At 47.0% G+C, this 18761-nt stretch overlaps 1 protein-coding gene across 2 annotated transcripts in view; it reads right to left on the bottom strand.

Moving 5' to 3' along the window:
* The window catches only part of LOC138246151 (cytosolic phospholipase A2 gamma-like), a 643618-nt gene that overhangs the window by 271278 nt on the left and 353579 nt on the right, over positions 1–18761 (bottom strand). For both annotated transcript variants that reach the window (XM_069200429.1, XM_069200431.1), the window contains exon 11: positions 11380–11505. In XM_069200429.1, the coding sequence (XP_069056530.1) occupies positions 11380–11505 (126 nt within the window). The remainder of the gene's footprint in view (positions 1–11379; positions 11506–18761) is intronic.

The raw sequence follows: 18761 nt of genomic DNA, 5'->3' as shown, positions 1-18761 counted from the left end.
CACATTTGGAAGTAAAGAGAGAGCATAACCACTGAGGTTCTGATTAGCAGAGCCTCAGTGAGACAGTTAGGCATCACACAGGGAACACATATAGGCCACAAACTGATGAGCACTGGGGTCCCAGTGACACATAACAAACATACTGACAACATAGGGTTTTCACTATGAGCACTGGGCCCTGGCTAGCAGGATCCTAGTGAGACAGTGAAAACACCCTGACATATACTCACAAACAGGCCAAAAGTGGGGGTAACAAGGCCAGAAAGAGGCTACTTTCTCACACATTAGACAATTCAAAATACACACACCTGATAAATACACACACACCACACCCACACACCCACAACACTATAAAACACACACCCACATTATCCACAAACCCTTACAACAAATATTTTGGAAGAAGCAGAGAGAGGGGGATTAGCAAACACAATACCAGCATCTTCAGGCACACAACACCATCACCCATACAACATCCACGCACCTCAAACAACATACACCAACACATCCCCCCACACATCACAACAGACAGCACCTCACACATCACCCACGCCACATCATGGCACATCAAAAACACCCCAGGTTTTCAGAGGAGGAGATCATGGTCATGGTGGAGGAAATCATTAGGGTAGAGCCACAGCTTTTCGGATCACAGGTGCAGCACACCTCCATTGCTAGGAAGATGGAGCTATGGCGATAATTGTGAACAGGGTTAACGCAGTGGGACAGCATCCAAGAACACAAGATGACATCAGGAAGAGGTGGAACGACCTACAGGGGAAGGTGCGTTCCGTGGTTTCAAGACACCAGATTGCTCTACATATGACTGGCGGTGGACCCCCACCTCCTCCCCCACAACTAAAAACATGGGAGGAGCAAGTCTTGGCAATACTGCATCCTGAGGGCCTCACAGGAGTAGCAGGAGGACTGGACTCTGGTAAGTCATATCTTTATTACCATGTCCTCATAACCCACCTGCATGCCAATACATACCCCCACCCTTAACCTCACTCCCATCACTCCATCATCTCAGATATGTCCCACTATCACAAGCCACACATCTCAACACCAAGGCCCTGCATGCAACACCTATGCATGGACCACCACACCAAGGCATGTCCAGCACAGATACCCACACAGACCCCAAACCAACTATCACAAAAGAGCAAACACAATCATGCAAGCACAGGAGTAGAGGGTACCTTACCCAATGCACAAGATGGCACACACAGATACTAAAACTATGGATTTACACCTCAAAGGACCTGTACTCTTTGTCACCAGACAGGAGGTGCCAGACATATCCAGTCCCCCCACAGAAGAGGCCCACAGTGATTACAGCAGCTCTGCATGCCTGGATCAAGATGACCAGCCCGGCCCATCAGGGACCTCTGGACAGTTGGTTCCCCTGCCACTGTCACTCGCCACTACAGACCCTCCCCCCTAAGGAAATACCAGCACAACACCCACCCAGTGGGCCCATCCCTCTGTTCCCAGGACACGTAAATCAGCAGTGTGTCCACCACTACAGGGAACCCAGGCAAACCCACTAACCCAAGACAATCAGGGACCTGGGGTCAGTGGCAGGGGGCACACTGTTCAGGGGACAGAGGCACAGGATGACAGAGAAGCTGGGAGGACTGCTGTGCGAAATGGGGAGGACAGGCCCAGGGAACCCACTCTCCACGAGGCACTCTCCAACATCATGGGAGCATACCACCATTCCCAGGAGACCATGGGCATGGTACTGGCCAAGTTTCAGGAGACCCAGCAGCTGCAGGAGGAACACTACCTGGGGATCAGGGAGGACTTGAAGCCCATTAACACAACCCTGGTCACCATTGCAGGGGTGCTAGCAGACCTTGTCAACACCATGAGGGACACAGTGGGACACAAACGGGCCCCTGACACTAGCCTGGACGATGAACAGCCCTCCACCCCCGCCGGCGCAAGTGGACAGCAGGCACCGCCACAGGACCAACAGGCCACCATCAACCCACCCCATGCAGAAGGAGAACCACCCCACAAACGGTCCCTGAGATCCAGGAACAAGACAGAGAACATTGCCAAGACCCCCACCAGGAAATACGACCCTCCTGAATGTTAACTTTATGTCCCACTTTTTCACCCTGTCCACCTTAAACTGCCATTGCTCCCCTTCCTATGCCCCATTGGACAATGCACATTTGAGACCAAGAAACTGGACTCTGCCACTGATATTTCTCCACCATCACCCCAGCCCATTTCACACCCCTCTCCACTTATTAGCACTGAAATAAACACCCTTTAATCACCAAACAATCTGGAGTGAGTCTGTGCTTTCACAAATGTGTAATTGCAACATCTCTGAAATATTGCAATGTCAATGTACTTGTTCACATACCAATGTTACACAGCTGTAGGACAGGAGTAAACATAGCACAGGACACAAATTGGGACCCAGATCTGTGAAATGGAAAGCCAAAGTGACAAGTCAGAGTCCATTCACAGAGTGAAAACGGGAGACTAATGCTAGGTCCTACAATAGTATGAGATGTGGGAAGCAGTGCCATCCTCTTACCTGTGTCTCACTGGAAGTATTGCATGATGACGTTGTTTCAGTTTTCTACATCTTCTTCTTCTGCCTCCTCTTCTTCACTGTCCACAGGCTCCACAGCTGCCACAAGACCACCATCAGGCCCATCCTCCTGCAGAAAAGGCACCTGGGATTGCAAAGCCAGGTTGTGCAACATATAGCAGGCCACGATGATCTGGCACACCTTCTTCGGTGAGTAGTATAGGGAGCCACCTGTCAAATGGAGGCACCGGAATCTGGCCTTCAGGAGGCCGAAGGTGTGCTCTATTATCCTCCTAGTTCGCCCATGTGCCTCATTGTAGCGTTCCTCTGCCTTTGTCCTGGGATTCCTCACTGGGGTCAGTAGCCATGTCAGGTTGGGGTAACCAGAGTCACCTGTAAATAACGATGGACAACACTTAGACATCCTCCAAACATTAGGGAATCTCCCATATCCAGACAGCTAATAAAAATGTGTGGAGAATTTAGGCTCACCTATTAGCCACACACGGTGCCTCTGGAGTTGCCCCATCACATAAGGGATGCTGCTATTCCTCAAAATTAAGCATCATGCACTGAGCCAGGATACGTGGCATTCACGTGGGAGATGTACTGGTCTGCCAAACACACCATCTGCAAATTCATCAAATGGTAGCTTTTCCGGTTTCTGTACTCCTGTTCATTCCTGCAGAGGGGGAACAAATGCCACATGTGTACCATCAATGGCACCAATGATGTTGGGGATATGTCCAGGGCCTAGAAGTCACCTTTCACTGTGGGCAAATCCTCCACCTGAGGGAAAACGATGTAGCTGCGCAGGTGTTTCAGCAGGGCAGATACAACTCTGAACAACACGTTAGAGAACATTAGCTGGGACATCCCTGATGCCATGGCTACTGTTGTTTGAAAAGACCCATTGGCCAGGAAATGGAGTGCTGACAGGAGCTGCACTAGAGGGGGGATTCCTGTGGGATGGCGGATAGCTGACATCAGGTCAGGCTTCAACTGGGCACACAGTTCCTGGATTGTTGCACGATCAAGTCTGTGAGTGATAATTAGGTGTCTGTCTTCCATTGTTGACAGGTCCACCTGCAGTCTGTACACCGGAGGATGCCGCCATCTCATTACCTGCCCCAGCGGACGTGCCCTATGAAGGAGAACGGTGAGCAGAGGTTCATACAACACATAGGTTTCACAAGGCTGTTTAGCACTAAAGTTAACATTTCTCTATGTGCCTTTGTCTGTCGATATTCCTGGCCTAAATAGGTGTGACACAGTTATTTGGCCTGCCATGTGGCCCCCTGAAATATCGGCTGCTTGACATGTACGGTGGGACAAGGGGAAATGATGTAACTGCGCAGGCGTTGTACACTGTCGCAGTAGGCGGTCGAAAACTGTGGCGCAATCCAGCATTGGTTATCATTGGGCCCTATGGGTTCCAGGAGCCAATGACGATGTACGCCGGCGGTGACGGTAAGCATCACCGTGGATGTGACCTCCATTTTCTGTCTGTTCCCTCACTTGATACCTGACCTTCAACAGGAGATGTCCTACACTGCAAGTGCTGCTGTGACCTGTGTCTGGAAGCAACAATGGCTATAGGGTCTGGGGAAAGGGCCCCTGCCTTCACTGCAGAGGAGTTGGAGAAACAGGTGGATGGGTTCCTCCGCAGAACACGCAACTGTACGGTCCTCCAGAAAAACAGTTGAGTAAACTGTGTGCATGGCACATGATTATATGGAGTGTCGTGGATGGAGAAGACGGGGGGAGGACAGGCCAGCATGTGAGGATGGTGTGTGTTTGTATGTCTTGGCCAGGGTGGGAGGTTTGTGGGCAATGTGTGAGAAGAACTGTGCGGGAGAGTAACATCCATTATAACTGCAATTTTCCTCTAGGTCAGCGCCCACCAGAAGAAGAGGATTTGTTGTGCTATTGCCAAGGAAGTACGGACCCTGGGGGGCTACCATCGACGGAGCACCCACTGCTGGAAAAGATGGGAGGACCTGCGCCGCTGGACCAAGAAGATGGCAGAGGCCCAGCTGGGGATGGCCTCCCAACGTGGAAGGGGTGCCCGTCGCACCATGACCCCCCAAATGTACCGGATCCTGGCGGTGGTATATCCGGAGTTGGATGGGCACTTGAGGGCATCACACCAGCCACAAAGGGGTGAGTACACTCTCATTCAGCTGTCTCTGAGCGCATTACAAGGTGTCTGGGTGGGGGAGGTGGGCTCTGGGTTCCCCTAGGCCAGGGCAGACGCGCAAAGGTAGATCCATTGATTTGCAGCCTCATTCCCTGTCCAACCCCAAAGGTGGTAATTGCCCTCTACAGCTAGTCAGGCTCCTATGGCCTCCAGCTGTGCATCAGATGGGTCTAGGCAGAGTCCCTCATGGGCATGTGCTTTTCCCCTGCCCTGTCAGTGCATGGCTTGGTGCATAGGGCTGCTCCCTGTGTGTTGTGCCCGCCAAGAGTAGTGGTGCTGCAGGCATTGACCATGTGTCTCCTCTGTCTCCCCCCCCTTTTGTTTTGTCACCCTGTCCTTGCATGCATTAGCATAATCTGGTGGCGGAGCAGTGGCACCGGAGCAGGACGGAGCTGCATCCCACATGGCCCTGGAGAGAGCAGTAACTGAGTAAGAAGGCACCAGTGGGACGGAGGGCGAGGGGAGCTCCACGACAGGGACAGGAGCAGACACCAGCGACAGTGACTCTTCCTCTGATGGGAGCTCCCTTGTGTTGGCGGGCACCTCTGTGCCCACCGCATCAACGGGTACAGCTGCCACCCCCCTACCAGCACCGCCCTCCCAACAGCCCCTCATCGAGTTTCCCGTGCCCGCTCACCCAGGAGGGTGGGCATCTCCTTCACACCAGGCACCTCAGCCCCTGCCCCAGTCAGCCCTGCTGCCCTCAGTGAGGAGGCTATTGACCTCCTGAGATCCCTCACTGTTGGGCAATCTACCATTTTGAATGCCATCCAGGGTGTTGAGAGGCATTTGCAGCAAACAAATGCATACCTGTAGGGCATTCATTCTGGCCAGGCGGCCCAACAGAGAGCATTTCAGGCTCTGGCCTCAGCACTGATGGCAGCCATTGTCCCTGTGTCCAGCCTCCCCCCTCCAACTTCCTCCACCCAGACCAATCCCCTGTACCTGCACACTCATCAACACACAAGAGTGGACCTGGCAAACATAAGCACCACACCCCCCACCGGCACTCACACAAGCACCATCCCCATGCAGACAGACCAACATCCACTGCCTCCACTATGTCCCCCTCCTCCAGGTCCTCCTCCTCCCTCCCTGTCTCGACTCCACTCACACCTGCATGCACTCCATCTTCATCCACTACCTCCATCACCAGCACGCCCATCACCACACACCGCTCACGTGTACTCACCACCCCCACTACCATTCACACATCCCCTGTGTCCTCTCCCAGTGTGTCTGTGAGCCCTCCTCCCAAACTACACAAATGCAGGCACACACCCACCCAACAGCCATCCACCTCACAACAGTCTCCGGCCCATGCACCTTTACCCAAATTCAGCATATGTACACCTCCTACAACCACTACCACTTCCTCCACTCCCAAAGCCCCTCCATCTTCCCGTCCCAGTATGTCTAAGAAACTTTTCCTGGCTAGCATTGACCTCTTCCATACACCTCCCCCCGTCCTTTCCCTAGGGCCAGGCTGTCCAAATCCCAGCACAGCACCTCAGCCACCAAATCCTCCAGCACAGTGGTCTCAGCAAGTCTGGTCACATCGTGGGCGCCACCCATCATGGCTGCCAGTGTGCCACCTAGTGGGGCCGAGGAGAAGGCCATTCCACCACCTGCCAAGGGGAAGAAGGTGCCCACATGCCGGAGGGAGAAGACACGCCTACCAGCAAGCAAGGGCTCCTCCAAGCCAAAAGGGGACAGTGGCAAGGTACCAGCAGTGGCATCAAAGGTGAGGAAGGGACACAAGCCAAAGAGCAGGTTTGGACAGGGCACGGAGGCTCTGGCTGAGGGACCAGAGTCACCCCTTCTGTCAACCACAACACCAACCTGTACGGCGGTGGACACCGCCACCTGCACCGCCACCAGCAGCGCCACCATCACCTCCACCAGCACTGCCACCTGCACGTCTGCTGCCTCACCAACAGTCCCCAGCATCATCCCCAGTGGGCAGCAGTCCAAGGCTGCAGGAGCCGTCCTGCTGTGTCCCTCAACAGGTGCAAACACATGCATCACTGCCAGCACCTCTGCCACAGACACCACCACAACCACCGCCATCAGCCCCACAACATGCTCAGCCAGTGCCACTACAGCTGACATGGCAATCATCCCCAGTGGTCAGCTGTCCGAGGCTTCAGGAGACTTCCTGGACTCTGCCCAGCATACATGAGGCATGACTCCCAGCACTGTTTGTACCAGCAGGTGGCAGGCGAAGTTGCAGCAGGGTGGAGTGTGTCTCTGCTTCCATGGAGCATCCTGCTACCTGTTCGCAGGCAATCTCGTGGCACATACACCCAGGTGAGGGAAAGGCACCTGCCACACTGCATGTGAAGCACTCTGGGCACCAAGCCTTCTCCAGAACCAGTGAAGATTCACATCCACTACCTCAGTCCTTGGCAGGATGAAGCACTCTGGGCACAGCACTCTAGGCACAAAGCCCCCTCCAGAACCAATGGAGATTCACATCCACTACCTAAGCCCTTGGAAGGATGAAGCACTCTGGGCACAAAGCCCCTTCCAGAACCATTGGAGATTCACATCCACTACCTCAGTCCTTGGCAGGCTGAAGCACTCTGGGCACAAAGCCTCTTCCAGAACCATTGGAGATTCACATCCACTACCTCAGTCCTTGGCAGGATGAAGCACTCTGGGCACAAAGCCCCCTCTAGAACCAGTGGAGAAAGGCATCCACTTTAGAGACTGTGGCTTTGCACTCCCCAGGATAAAGCAGTGGGCAAACCACCCACTTGATAGACTTGAGAGACTGTTGCTTTGCACTCCTCAGGATAAAGCAGTGGGCAAACCACCCACTTGAGAGACTTGAGAGACTGTGGCTTTGCACTCCCTAGGGTAAAGCAGGTGGCAAACCACCCACTGGAGAGACTTGAGAGACTGTGGCTTTGCACTCCCTAGGATAAAGCAGTGGGCAAACCACCCACTGGAGAGACTTGAGAGACTGTGGCTTTGCACTCCCCAGGATAAAGCAGTGGGCAACCCACCCACTGGAGAGACTTGAGAGACTGTGGCTTTGCACTCCCCAGGACCAATCAGTTTCAATTCAGGTATCTTGTGTGGGCTTCACCCATGCATTTTGGGACACTGATCCACGGACAATGATTTCATTAATATCCGGACTTGTGTAGTTGGTGTACATATTTGTATATACTGATTTTTGATTTTGGCCTATCTGATATTTAATTGATTACACTTGTTACAATCATTTCCTTTTGTCCTTGCGTTCTTCCAGGGGGTGACAGGTGTATATGTAATTTTGCTGCATGTATTTGTGTGCATGGGGTTGTGGGTGAGGGTGGGTGTGTTGCATGTGTGTGTCACTCTCTTTTCCCTCCACCCTCCCCTGTGTGCTAGGTGCAGTACTCACCGTGGTCGTCGCCGCCGTTTTTGCTGGTCCTGATACAAGAGAAGGTAGAGCAGCATGGGCAGCACCTGTAGTTCGGGCTCCATGGTGTCCTGGTTGTTCATAAATTGTCGAAAGGTGAGTGGTTTCCTTCCAAGTCTTGTTACCGCCATATTTTTGATGATGTTGGTACCCCCACCCCCCGAAAAGGTGGCGGATAGGCGTGTTGTAATACAGTGGGCGGAACCTTGTGTTCCGCCTGTCTGTTGGCGGTGACTGCCGAGGTGTTTGTTTCTACCGCCGTGGCGGTCGGAGTGTTAAAGTGGCTGTCTATTTTTGCACTTTCCGCCATGGTCGTAATTCAATTTTTTTTCTGCCGCCCTGTTGGCAGTATTACCTCTGCTTTAACATAGTCCGGCAGGGTTGCAATGAGGGCCTATATCTCCCACTTTCAGCAAGTGATGCCAGGATGTATAGGCTAGTGGGTGGGGTTGTGGTGAAGAAATATGAGAGAAACCCATATTTAAAACCTCAATGGCAGGGTCCTTATCGAGTAATCTTGGTGGCAAATAATGCCGTTGAGTGCTCAAGTTGTCCAAATGAATCCAGAGAGGGAGGAAAAATAGTTTAAGAAGATGAAGATCAACAAAAGGCAAACATAACAACAACAAAAGACAAGAAGAAATCAAACTTTACAAAATCGAACTCTGAAAAGCACAAGAGCAGTTTAAGGAATTCCAGTTGCAAGTTGTGCAGATCATGAAACAATTAAAATAGAAATGAGGCAAACGGAATGAATCTGCCTGAAGATGAAAGCTTGGAATAAGTTGATTGGTCTGATGGTTTAAGACAAGGAAGAAGAGCTTTGCAAAAACAAATAAATCTGAATGACATAGATACTGAAAAGCTTGAAGCCAGAAAATCAACACGAGTAAGAGTACCAAGCAAGAAGTATTTAGTAGCTGGGATGATGTATTTAAGAAATGGACCAGAAGAAAGCAAAAATATTATTATTTACATTCTCAAAGGGAAAGGGTTACCACCAGTTTTAAACCAGTAGTAAAGTTGTACTGTTTTGCAATCAAATTCAGTCGCAAAATAGTAATACAGATCATACTGAGTCGATATTTGGAAGGGACACCCTACACGTGCCCCTTCCAAATACTGAATCACAAATGCAAAATGTTATTTGGTAACAAGTTACCAAATCACATTTTGAATGCTGTATATTAAAAAAAAGCATTTACGCTGTTGCAAGTGGCCCGATTCTGTTTGTCAGGCCATTTGGGACAAAAAAATTATTTGGAGGTTAAACTGGTGGAAACGATTTACTGATTTGCGACTGAATTCAGTTGCAAAACATTAATACATACCATACCAAACATTTATTTGGAAGGGATGCCCTAAACACGCCCCTTCCAAATACCGAAGTGCAAATGCAAAAAGGGATTCGGTAACAAGATAATATTTTAACATAGTAGCTTGCTGCTATTTAGCATTAGTATTTCTACGATTGTGTCATGTGAGTGAAAGTGAAATTAATGAGATTAATTAAATGAGTCTCAAAAGAGTGAAACATGGTTTTGGTCATGGCTTATGAATATATTTGATGTGTAGGTTCCTACTAATGTTGTGGCTTTGAATTACATGAAGATAAGAAAGTTGTATACCTTAGTAGATCGACTGGCTATTAATGCATGTGTATTAACAAAAGTTAATGAAGAAATGATTGCCATTCTTGCAATTGTTATCTAAAACCATATGGCTTTGGATATTTTATTCAGAGAAGAATGGGGTGTGTGCCATGTATTGAAGGTCCTGTAATGTTGTACATTTGTGATAACAGCATGCTAATTAGTGAGTATATTATTAAGATAACTAATATTTTGGAAATAGCTAAATCCTTGGGAGTTAGTATCACATAGGAAATGATTGGTTCATGGTTTAGTATGATTTGAAACTAATTTTATGAGGATTCATGATTTCTTTGGTGATGTGGGTGGTAGTTTGTTGATAACAAGCATTTCTCTGGAGAATTGCCTGCTGCTTTTTCTATTGATATCAGGACTGAACAGAGATTTTAGTGGGATTGTTTAATGACCTAAACAGATATGGTTAATTAAACTAATAGGGGAACTCACTCCCAAATGAATAACCTAATTTCTAGCAGTAATCCGTAAACCTGGGTTTGCATTAAAATGGTGTCCCTACCCAAGATTTTATTTTTATTTCTCCTTTTTACTTCCACTTTGCATGTGTGCTGCATTTTGCAGCACACATTCAAAGAGGAATAAGCTTCTAAGAATAGTTGTCACGCAAGAAAGTATTCCTTTCTGCACAAAAATTATTCTGACCACAACAGATGCACTTTTGCTCCATGGCACAATGGTTCCTGTGTTGGCTCTAGGCAGTGAGGATTGTGCCAGCACCATAAGAGAGCAAAACCTCACCACATCTTAATAGTTATGGACATTTCTGCTCTCTCTTCCATTGATGCAACACAGAACACCACCTTCCCTTGCTATGTTGTGTTGCACCAATGTTTAGTAACTGTGGGCCTTAGTATGGGCATCACAGTAGTGTGGAGGCCAATACAAGAGAGAAAACCAGAGTAGAATAAATACCACTGACACCACATGAGCCAACATAAACTTAATGTCCTTACCGTGCAGGACCCACCTAGGCAAGCCACTGAGTATTTAACAAATTCAAGAGAATACTATATTGAGCTCTGTGATTCTGGCACAAATCACAGAACTCAATATAGCAATGTAGGGTTGGTCTGCACGAACCCTAATAAAGCCACACAGTGATGTCACACCACATGAGTGCTTACGCAATCAGACAGGATGGATTGGTGGCAACGGGACTCGATAGACAGCCTCAGATTGGTACTTTGCTTGGAGATTGGGCTGCTGCCCATGGAATGCTTCCTACATAGTCACGTTCATGAGAATAGTGTGAAGGTTCACCCTACTGGTAACTACCAGCAATACTTAAATACAGTTGCAAAAAGTCTATTTTGTATTCGTAAAATAATTAAAAACTGACTGTTTTTGCATTAGTCATGTTGTTTTGCCTAGATGGCAGTATAGCTTATTTCCACAGTGCCATTTTAGTGCTGTACTGTTGTCCTTTCACTTGCAGTAACAACTTGCAAATCCTAGACAGATTTAAACAAACTCCACTAACATCCAGACCTCTTTAAGTCTAATTAGACAAGCCGCAAACTGTTTGGAATTTGCTACTTACGTATAGATTCAAGAGTCAACAGCGTGGATAGAAGTGTAACTGCAATTTGTTTTGTTGCGTTGTCAAAAGTAAACCAGTTGGAAGTTATCATCTTAGTCACATTGTAGGAGGCTTTATCTTCATTTCCTGTGTGATCAAGAAAGTCATTTTTATCATGAAAAGAAAGATAAGATATCTTGAAAGTCACAGCAATACATGGAAAAGGCAGAGATACCTGTGCTACTGGCACAACAATCAACTTAGGAGACACAGAGATACAGATGCAGCAGCCTATTGACAAGAGAGGACAATGGGATCCTCCTCTGAAGAATAAAGTGGTAGTTCAAAGTAGTCCAGGTAAAAGGAATCAAAGGCACTATAAGGAATTAGAGGGTAATTCTTGAGCAAACTGTTATTGCTGCCTCTGAACCCCATAGATGTGAGTGTTTTCATGGTCTATTGGAAGCGACATACCTTATTGACTGTTGACCCAGGTTGATATGATGAGTGGTGGGCAAGCCAGGCACCCACTCCCCCTATGTTTAGCCTACTTCACCCTAACTGTACTCACGATAGTTCAATCCTACACAACCATCCTGCACTTTATAAAAACAATCTTCTATAGTGATGATGATTTCCTCTTTATTATTAAATCACCATCTCTGCAAGCACGTACACCTATCATGGACATCATAAATACCTCTCTTCTCACAGGCATAATTCCCTACTCCTTTAACCCCCTTCGCTGCAGGCATTTTCCCCCCTTAGGTGCCAGGTCTTTTTTTGGCTTTTTGGAGCAGTTTGCACTTAGGCCCTCATAACTTTTTGTCCACATAAGCTACACACGCCAAATTTGTGTCCTTTTTTTCCAACATCCTAGGAATTTTAGAGGTACCCAGAGATTGTGGGTTCCCCTGGAGGAGACCAAGAAATTAGCCAAAAAACGGTAAAAACTTTGTTTTTTTAAACAAAATGGGAAAAAAGAGCTACAGAAGAAGGCTTGAGTTTTTTTCCCTGATAATGGCATCAACAAAGGGTTTGTGGTGCTAAGATCACCATCTTCACAGCTTTCAGGAACAGGAAGACTTGAATCAGAAAAACACATTTTTCAACACAATTTTGGAATTTTACTGGGACATACCCCATTTTTACTGTATTTTGTGCATTTTAGCCTCCTTTCAGTTAGTGACAGAAATGGGTATGAAACCGATGCTGGATCCCGTAAAGCTAAACATTTCTAAAAAGTAGACAAAATTCTAAATTTACCAAGGGGTAATTTGTTTAGATCCTACAAGGTATTTCTACTGAAAATAACAGCTGAAAAACAAACATATTGAAATTGAGGTAAAAAAAGCCATTTTTCTCCAAGTTTTATCTGTAACTTTTTTCTGCGATGTCGCAGTTTCAAAATTAATATACCGTTACGTCTGCAACTCTTCTGGTTGCATTGATATATAGGGCATGTAGGTTCATCAAAAACTCTAGGTACCCAGAGCCAATAAATTAGTTGTACCTTGCAATGGGTTTTCATTGAATACCGGGAATAGAGCTATTAATTTGCTGAAATATAAAGATTGAAAAATAGGAATCAAGGAAACCTTTGTATTTCTAATATGGACACAAGATAAGGTGTGGAGAAGCAGTGGTTATTTGCACATCTCGGAATTTCGGGGGCCCCATATTAGCATGTGAATTACAGTGCATTTCTCAAATAGAAGTCTTTTTTACACAATGTCTTACATTTGGAAGGAAAAAATGCAGAGAAAGACAAGGGGCAATAAAACTTGTTATTCTATTCTGTGTTCCCCCAAGTCTCCCGCTAAAAATGGTACCTCACTTGAGTGGGTAGGCCTAGTGCCGGCGACAGGAAATGCAACATGGACACATCACATTTTTACATTGAAATCTGAAGTGTTTCTTGCAAAGTGCCTTGCTATGGATTTTGAGCTCTAGCTCAGCCGGCACTTAAGGAAACCTACCAAACCTGTGCATTTTTTAAAACTAGACACTCAGGGGAATCCAGGATGGGTTGACTTGTGGGGCTCTCACCACTTTCTGTTACCCAGAATCATTTGCAAACCTCACAATTTGGCCAAAAAACAAAATATTCCTCACATTTCAGTGACAGAAAATTCTGGAATCTGACAGAAGCCACAAATTTCCTTCCACCCAGTGTTCCCCCAAGTCTTCCGATAAAACTGGTACCTCACTTGTGTGGGTAGGCTTAGTGCCCACGATAGGAAATGCCCCAAAACACAACATGGACACATTACATTTTCCCAAAGAAAACAGAGTTATTTTTTGCAAAGTGCCTAGCTGTGGATTTTGGCCGCAAGCTCAGCCGGCACCTGAGGAAACATACCAAACCTGTGCATTTATGAAAACTAGACACCTAGTGGAATTTAGGATGGGGTGACTTGTGGGGCTCTCCTGATAAAAATGGTACCTCACTTGTGTGGGTAGGCCTAGTGCCAGCAACAAGAAATGCCCCAAAACGCAACGTGGACACATCACATTTTTTCCAAAGAGAACAGAGTTGTTTTTTGCAAAGTGCCTAGCAGGGGATTTTGGCCTCTTGCTCAGCCAGCATCTAGGGAAACCTACAAAACATGTAAATTTTTGAAAAATAGACACCAAGGGGAATCCAGGATGGGGTGACTTGTTGGGCTTTCACCAGGTTCTGGTACCCAGAATACTTTGCAAACCTAAAAAGTTGGCTAAAACAAAACTTTTTTCTGACAATTCGGTGATAGAAAGTTCTGGAATCTGAGAGGAGACACAAGTTTCCTTCCACCCAACGTTCCCCCAAGTCTCCTGATAAAAATGGTACCTCCCTTGAGTGGGTAGGCCTAATAACCACAACAGGAAATGCCCTGAAAAAACATGAAGTGGACACGTCACATTTTACCAAGAGAAAACAGAGCTGTTTTTTGCAAAGTGCCTAGCTGGGTATTTTCGCCTCTAGCTCAGCCAGCACCTACGGAAACCTACCAAACCTTTGCATTTTTGAATACTATACACCTAGGAGAATCTAATATGGGGTGACTTGTGGGGCTCTCACCAGGTTCTGTTACACAGAATCCTTTGCAAACCTCAAAATCTGGCCAAAAAAACCCACTTTTTCCTCACATTACGGTGACTGAAAGTTCTGGAATCTGAGAGGAGCCACAAATCTCCATCCACCCAGCATTCCCCAAGTCCCCCGATAAAAATGGTATCTCACTTGTGTGAGCAGACCTAGTGCCCACGACATGAAATGCCCCAAAACGCAACGTGGACACATCACATTTTCCCAAAGAAAACAAAGCTGTTTTTTGCAAAGTGTCTAGCTAGGGATTTTGGTCTCTATCCCAGCCGGCACATAGGGAAACCTACCAAACCTGTGCATTTTTTAAAACTAGACATCTAGGGGAATCTAGGATGGCGTGACTTGTGGGGCTCTCACCAGGTCCTGTTAGCCAGAATCCTTTGCAAACCTCAAAATTTGGCCAAAAAACACTTTTTCCTCACATTTCGGTGACTGAAAGTTCTGGAATCTGAGAGGAGCCACAAATTTCCATCCACCCAGCGTGCCCCAAGTCCCCCGATAAAAATGGTACCTCACTTGTGTGGGTAGGCCTAGTGGTCGCGATAGGAAATGCCCCAAAACACAACGTGGACACATTACATTCTACCAAAGAAAACAGAGTTGTTTTTTGCAAAGTGCCTAGCTGTGGATTTTAGCCTCTAGCTGAGCCAGCACCTAAGGAAACCTACCAAACCTGTGCATTTTTTAAAAACAAACACCTAGGGGAATACAGGATGGGGTGACTTGTGGGTCTCTCACCAGGTTCTGTTACCCAGAATCATTTGCAAACCTCAAAATTTGCTAAAAAAACAAACACTTTTTCGCACATTTCGGTGACAGAAAGTTCTGGAATCTGAGAGGAGCCCAAATTTCCTTCCACCCAGTGTTCCCCCAAGTCTCCCAATAAAAATAGTACCTCACTTGTGTGAGTAGACCTAGTGCCCGTGACATAAACTGCCTCAAAACACAATGTGGACACATGACATTTTCCAAAAGAAAACAGAGCTGTTTTTTGGAAAGTGCCTAGCTGTGGATTTTGGCCTCTAGCTCAGCCGGCACCTAGAGAAACCTACAACACCTCTGCATTTTTGGAAACTAGACACCTAGGAGAGTCCAGGATGGGGTGATTTGTGGGGCTCTCACCAGGAACATTTATCTAGAATCCTTTGTAAACCTATAAAAAAACACTTTTTCCTCACAATTCAGGGACAGAAAGGTCTGGAATCTGAGAGGAGCCACAAATGTCCTTCCACCCAGCGTTCCCCCAAGTCTCCTGATAAAAATGTACCTCACTTGAGTGGGTAGGCTTAGTAACCGCGACAGGAAATGCCCCAAAACACAACGTGGACACATCACATTTTCCCAAAGAAAACAGAGATGTTTTTTGCAAAGTGCCCAGCTGGGGATTTTTGGCCTCTAGCTCAGCCGGCACCTAGGGAAAGCTACCAAACCTGTGCATTTTTTAATACTATACACGTAGGAGAATCTAATATGGGGTGACTTGTGGGGCTCTCACCAGGTTCTGTTACCCAGAATGCTTTGCAAACCTCAACATTTGGCCCCAAAAAATGTTTTCCTCAAATTTAATTGACAGAAAGTCCTGGAATCCGAGAGGAGCCACAAATTTCCTTCTACCCAGCGTTCCAGGAAGTCTCCCGATAAAAATGGTACCTCACTTGTGTGGGTAGACCTAGTGCAAGCGACAGGAAATGCCCCAAAACATAATGTGGACACATCATATTTTCGCTAAAAAAACTGAGCCGTTTCTTGCAAACAGCCCAGCTGTGGATTTTCGCCTGTACATCAGCCGGAACCTAAGGAAACCTACCAAACCAGTGTTTTTTTTAAAGCTAGACACCTAAGGGAATCCAAAATGGGTTGACTTGTGGGGCTCTTACCAGGTTCTGTTACCCAGAATCCTTTGCAAACCTCAAAATTTGGCCCAAAGAACACTTTTTCCTCGCATTTCGGTGACAGACAGTTATGGAATCTGAGAGGAGCCACAAATTTACTTCCACCCAGCATTCCCACACGTCTCCTGATGAAAATGGTACCTCACTTGTGTGGGTAGGCCCAGTGCCCGCGAAAGGAAATGCCCCAAAACACATAGTGGACAAATCACATTTTCCAAAAGAAAACAGAGCTGTTTTTTGCAAAGTGCCTAGCTGGGGATTTTGGCCTCTATCTGAGCCGGCACATAGGGAAACCTACCAAACATGTGCATTTTTTTAAACTAGAAACCTAGGGGAATCTAGGATGGGGTGACTTGTGGGGCTCTCACCAGGTCCTGTTAGCCAGAATCCTTTGCAAACCTCAAAATTTGGCCAAAAAAAACACTTTTTCCTCACATTTCGGTGACTGAAAGTTCTGGAATCTGAGAGGAGCCAGAAATGTCCATCCACACAGCGTTCCCCAAGTCCCCCGATAAAAATGGTACCTCACTTGTGTGAGCAGACATAGTGCCCGCGACATGAAATGCCCCAAAACACAACGTAGACACATCACATTTTCCCAAAGAAAACAGAGCTGTTTTTTGCAAAGTGCCTAGCTGGGGATTTTGGCCTCTATCTCAGCCGGCACATAGGGAAACCTACCAAACCTGTGCATTTTTTAAAACTAGACACCTAGGGGAATCTAGGATGGGTGACTTGTGGGGCTCTCACCAGGTCCTGTTAGCCAGAATCCTTTGCAAACCTCAAAATATGGCCAAAAAAAACACTTTTTCCTCACATTTCGGTGACTGAAAGTTCTGGAATCTGAGAGGAGCCAGAAATTTCCATCCACCCAGCGTTCCCCAAGTCCCCCGATAAAAATGGTACCTCACTTGTGTGAGCAGACCTACTGCCCGCGACATGAAATGCCCCAAAACACAACGTGGACACATCACATTTTCCCAAAGAAAACAGAGCTGTTTTTTGCAAAGTGCCTAGCTGGGGATTTTGGCCTCTATCTCAGCCGGCACATAGGGAAACCTACCAAACCTGTGCATTTTTTTAAACTAGACACCTAGGGGAATCTAGGATGGGTGACTTGTGGGGCTCTCACCAGGTCCTGTTAGCCAGAATCCTTTGCAAACCTCAAAATATGGCCAAAAAAAACTCTTTTTCCTCACATTTCGGTGACTGAAAGTTCTGGAATCTGAGAGGAGCCACAAATTTCCATCCACCCAGCGTTCCCCAAGTCCCCCGATAAAAATGGTACCTCACTTGTGTGGGTAGACCTAGTGCCCGCGACATGAAATGCCCCAAAACACAACGTGGACACATCACATTTTCCAAAAGAAAACAGAGCTGTTTTTTGCAAAGTGCCTAGCTGGGGATTTTGGCCTCTAGCTCAGCCGGAACCTAGGGAAACCTATCAAACCTGTGCATTTTTGAAAACCAGAGACCTAGGGTAATCCAAGATGGGATGACTTGTGGGGCTCTCACCAGGTTCTGTTACCCAGAATCCTTTGCAAACCTCAACATTTGGCAAAAAAAAACCCTTTTTCCTCACATTTCGGTGCCAGAAAGTTATGGAATTCGAGAGGAGCCCAAATTTTCTTCCTCCCATCGTTCCCCCAAGTCTTCCGATAAAACTTTTACTTCACTTGTGTGGGTAGCCCTAGTGGTCGCGATTGGAAATGCCCCAAAACACAACATGGACACATTACATTTTCCCAAAGAAAACAGAGTTGTTTTTCGCAAAGTGCCTAGCTGTGGATTTTAGCCTCTAGATGAGCCAGCACCTAAGAAAACCTACCAAACCTGTGCATTTTTGAAAAACAGACACCTAGGAGAATACAGGATGGGGTGACTTGTGGGGCTCTCACCAGGTTCTGTTACCCAGAATCATTTGCAAACCTCAAAATTTGCTAAAAAAACAAACACTTTTTCGCACATTTCGGTGACAGAAAGTTCTGGAATCTGAGAGGAGCCCAAATTTCCTTCCACCCAGCGTTCCCCCAAGTCTCCCAATAAAAAAAGTACCTCACTTGTGTGAGTAGACCTAGTGCCCGTGACATGAAATGCCCCAAAACACAATGTGGACACATGACATTTTCCAAAATAAAACAGAGCTGTTTTTTGCAAAGTGCCTGGCTGTGGATTTTGGCCTCTAGCTCAGCCGGCACCTAGAGAAACCAACAACACCTCTGCATTTTTGGAAACTAGACACCTAGGGGAGTCCAGGATGGGGTGATTTGTGGGGCTCTCACCAGGACCATTTACCTAGAATCCTTTGCAAACCTCAAAATTTGGCTAAAAAAACACTTTTTCCTCAAAATTCAGGGACAGAAAGGTCTGGAATCTGAGAGGAGCCTCAAATTTCCTTCCACCCAGCGTTCCCCCAAGTCTCC

Source organism: Pleurodeles waltl, chromosome 7 (assembly GCF_031143425.1).
Source record: "Pleurodeles waltl isolate 20211129_DDA chromosome 7, aPleWal1.hap1.20221129, whole genome shotgun sequence".
Taxonomy (NCBI): Eukaryota; Metazoa; Chordata; class Amphibia; order Caudata; family Salamandridae; genus Pleurodeles; species Pleurodeles waltl.
This window is presented reverse-complemented; position numbering and strand designations above follow the sequence as displayed.